This window comes from Brassica napus, chromosome A1, assembly GCF_020379485.1.
Source record: "Brassica napus cultivar Da-Ae chromosome A1, Da-Ae, whole genome shotgun sequence".
In the NCBI taxonomy this organism is placed as follows: domain Eukaryota; kingdom Viridiplantae; phylum Streptophyta; class Magnoliopsida; order Brassicales; family Brassicaceae; genus Brassica; species Brassica napus.
The window spans coordinates 12,397,315-12,401,899 of record NC_063434.1 but is presented as its reverse complement, the minus strand read 5'-3'; the positions used below and the strand labels follow the sequence as shown (position 1 = coordinate 12,401,899).

Sequence of the window (4,585 nt, the reverse complement as noted above, 5' to 3'; positions counted from 1 at the left end):
AACAGTATCCACCTGAAAAGAAATGATAAGCTTCTATATTTAGGTAATCAATCAATTAAGAGCCAAATACACAAATTAATATTGCAATTCTGAATAAATTAGTCAACTATTTTCAATATATATGTTTCAAATTATAAAATCAAACTGAATTGAACTGATTTGTTTTACCAAAAATTTGGATATAGATATGATTTGATTATTAATCAAACAAACCAATTAAACAAAAATAATTACTATCTTCTTACCAAAATAAACTAGTAATAACATTAGACATTTTTATATACAAAAAAGTATATACTATATATGTAATTCGATGAATTTGTTTAACTCAGTTGAAGATTAATAAACTATTAATTAGTGTCGAAAGGCTAGTAACTAATTATGTAAATACAACCAATGAAGTTAGTGTACTATTTTGGCGCTAAATATGTCATGTATTTTTTTATGACATTTGATTGATTTTATTTGTGTTTCATCGTTATATGAATATATGAATTGTTAAATCTTCACTATTTCATATACCAACTAAAAATCTTATGGATTGTTTAGTCAAAACCAGAAAATTTGTCAAAGTGACAAATAAGGAATATTCAATTGAATGTAATGAATTTGATGATATTTTATGGAAAATTAAGGAATAAAATATAACAAATTTGGTAAGTGGTGCTAACTAATTTGGATATCTTTTACTTACATGCATCTCCATTTTCATTTCTGAAATTTTAAACTTTGTTAAAATAACTTTTTTATAATTTCATTTTTTTTCTAAAAACCATTTAATTAACATTACTTAGACAAAGAGGTCTGTAACCCTTAGAATTTTTTTTTCTCATTTTATAATGTTGCATTGATTAAACATTGTGGCCATCAAACTTAATAACTCATAATGATACCAAAAGTAAAATCACTCGATTAAATGTTGCATAAATCTTTGAGTAATACTTACCAAATTTTGAACATTATTAATATTTTGACAACTTTATATGGAAAAACTTATTATAATTTGTAGTTTTGAAAAAAAAATTGATAGTGCGTCTTGAGCGTACCTATCATTAAATTTTAATATTACTGTTGAGTATTACTATTAACAATATCTTGGCAATTAGTTACAAAAAACAATATTTTGGCAATTTTATGCTAAAATATTCTTTTTGATTTTTAAATGCTATTTCTATGACAACAATTAAAAATTAATTATTTATAAGATTTGGGATAAAAATCTTCTCAACATTTTGAGTAATACCTACTAAGATTTTGTATATTATTAATAGTTTTAATAATTTTAAGCGGAAAAATTCATTGCCAAATAGTTTTCAAATGTTAATAATATCTTAATGATTTTATGAGAAAAAGTAATTTTTATATTTTGATTTTTGGGATAAAACGCTTCTTCAACTTTAGATTGGCATCTACCAAATTTTTTAAAATAATTAATAATTTTCTTTTGAATTTACTAGAGAAAATCCTTTTGTTATCAAACTTTTGAATTTTAAAATCCTTTGATAATTTTGCATAGGAAAAGATTCTTTCTTTGGTTTGAGTTTTGGATATTATCTTGAGTTTTGGGATAAGCTGATTCTCAGACATCCTTTTATCACCTTTCAATTTTTTTAACATTGATAACATTCAAGGAAAAAATCCTAAAACGAAAAGAAAACAAGAAGAGATTTCACAAAACTGAAACATTGATAATTAAGCCAAATCATATTTCAACATTTTTTAGATACGTCATGGTGCCATGCAAGCACAATCTCGTCAAGCCCTACAGTTATCTCCGACCAGTGAGACTCATCCTCCTCCTCCTCCACACCTTCCACCACCTTCATCTCCGCCACAACCAAACCTTCCACCAGCTCCACCGCCTCGACCACCACCGTCGTTCTTCCTTTACTCAATGCCACAACCCTCGCTTCACTCTTCTCCTTCACCGTAAACCCTAACTTCTCCCCTATCGCCTTTGCCTTCTCCACCACTCCTTCCACCGAAACCCTAGCCGTAAACCTCGTCCTCTTCATCTTCCTCCTCTCGAACAGCCCCGATAGATCCCATTCCGTCGATAACGATATCAAATCAAACGCTGTGATCGTATCACTTCTCAGTGGCCCCAACCGTTCATCCGATTCCAAGACATTGGGTTTAAACTCGGAGGTTTTTAGGGATTTCTTGAACCATTTGGTTTCACTTACAGCTTCGATACTCATCCTCGTTTCCGGATTCGGATCGAGCAACTTGTAGATGATGGATCGAGCAGGTTTCGAGATCCAGTTTGGGAACTTGTAATCTCTCCCTTGGATCTTCCTGTACATTAGTACAATATGGCAATCATTAAAAGGGACGTAACCTGCGAGAAGAACAAAGAGGAAGACGCCACACGACCACGAGTCAGCCTTCGCGCCGTCGTAATGTCTATGAGCAATCACCTCCGGCGCTGTGTAAGCAGGCGTGCCGCAAGCTGTGTGGAGCATTCCGGTGCTCCTACGGTCCTCCGGCAAAGCGGATAAACCGAAGTCGGAGACCTTGAGGTTGCCCTCCTTGTCGAGGAGGAGATTCTGCGGCTTCACGTCGCGGTGGGCGATTCCCTCTCGGTGGCAGAAAGTTAGCGCCGAGACGAGCTGCTGGAAGTAGCGACGCGCCTCCGATTCCTTGAGGCGGCCAGAATCGCGAATCTTGGTGTAAATCTCTCCGCCGGCAGCGAGCTCCATGACGAGATAGATCTTTGTTTTAGTGGCCATGACCTCGTGGATTGTGAGGACGTTAGGATGGTGTTGGAGGCGGCGCATGGCTTCGATCTCCCGGATTATCATCGGTTCCATACCGGCCGTTGCGGTTCTCTTCTTGTCGATGATTTTGACGGCCATAAGTTGTTCGGTTTCGATGGAACGAGCCACATGGACTTTGGCAAAGCTACCGCTGCCGAGAAGGCGACCGAGTTCGTATTTGCCGAGGAGAATCGTCGCGGGGGATTTATCTGGTGATTGTGGAGTGGGTAAGTCCATATGATGTGACGATGGTTGCCGTGGGGATGTTGACGGAGGCAACATGGAATTTTATTTCGGAGGTTTTAGGGACGTTAAGTGTGTAACTGTGTTTTCAGTTTCTGTCTTTATAGGAAAGAGTAAGAGCTTTTATGAGTGTGATAGTGGTGAGAAATGTGTGATGGTCTCTATTGATATAGTGGTAAGAAATGTGTGAGGCTGGTAACACTGTACTACTTAAGTTTCAATTAAAAGAAAACACTGTACTACTTACAGTTAAAAAAAAGGAATTTGCACCTTATAACCATAAAAAAACACAAACCAACTATCTAACCAAAAACACCTTCTCTCTCCTTATTTCTCCTCCTATCTCTCTCTAACCTTTTACTAAAAATCTAATTACTCTTTTATTTTGGTTGTTTGGCAAATAAACTCTAAAAAAACGGATATATGAGAAAATGGTGTATTGAGATAAAAGGTGATTTAAGAATTCCTAAAAAGAATATGGTCAAAATATGTCAATTTTTTCAAGAGCATTTTTTCAATGTTAGTTTATACCATTTAGTTATTTTTATAGGAACTGCTATTTTCTTTCTACATAAGCATAAATCTAAGATGTTGACAGTTTCTGGGGGCAAAAATAAAATCGGAAAATGCAAATATTTAAACATTATCTAAATATTGTGTGATAAATTAACGTTGAAATTTAGTGTTTATACATCATGCTTGAAGCAAAAAAAAAATTATTTGCATCTGAAATTGATTTTGATGGGAAATGTCTGTTGCAAGAAATTAACAAGTAAACAAATAACAGCCATAATTGGACACTGTTTTCTGTAATACGTTACTATATACAGTTATTTTATTGTCTGTTTTGACAGCTGTGTGTAAGGAATGGTTTAATGATAATTTAACATTTACTGCAATAGTTTGAAAGATTTTAATAATCATTAACTATTCAAAAAATATTCATTAATAATTTATCTAGTGCATATTGCATCAATATCAGGAAAAGAAAAAAAAATACATTTGAATTTGAATTTTATTAATTGTTTCCTACATCTCCTAATTTCAGTTAGTTACAGTTTGTAAAAGCATCTTAAGCATAATTTTACAATTTAAAGATAGGCAATAACTTTTCTTCATTTGCACATGCTATTGTTACTGTTCTTGACATCTATTCTTAAATTTCTTTTTTTACTTATTCCTTCCTCTTCACAAGACATATATATAGATACATTCACGATAATGGAAGTTGTCTCATTGATTTCTTTCTTCACTACAGTTACTTATAGCCTTCCACTTAGATTTTTTTGTCGTTTACATTTGTTATAATATTAAATATGTTATTCTTGTATGTATATTAAATATGTTTATTTAATTATACTAAAATAGTTGTTTTATACTTGGGTCATCTCGAAATCGAAGGTGGAAGGGGTTACGGTTAAGTATTTTAAAGATTTATTTCAGTCGAAGTCTCTATCTGGTTTTTTGAAGAAAATATAAGGAGGTTTCTAGAGTTGATTATGGTTAATCAAAATACTAGATTAGCTTCTGTCGCAATTAAAGATAACATGAAATCAACATTATTTATGATAGTGTATCCAAAA

General features: G+C 33.1%; 1 protein-coding gene across 1 annotated transcript; it reads right to left on the bottom strand.

Moving 5' to 3' along the window:
* Window positions 1–506: 506 nt before the first annotated feature.
* On the bottom strand, window positions 507–3,250 carry LOC106437907 (CBL-interacting serine/threonine-protein kinase 4-like). Its single transcript, XM_013878920.3, has one exon. The coding sequence runs from the start codon at window positions 3,039–3,041 to the stop codon at window positions 1,710–1,712; it is 1,332 nt and encodes a 443-aa protein (XP_013734374.2). The 5' UTR covers window positions 3,042–3,250; the 3' UTR covers window positions 507–1,709.
* Between the last annotated feature and the right edge of the window lie 1,335 nt (window positions 3,251–4,585).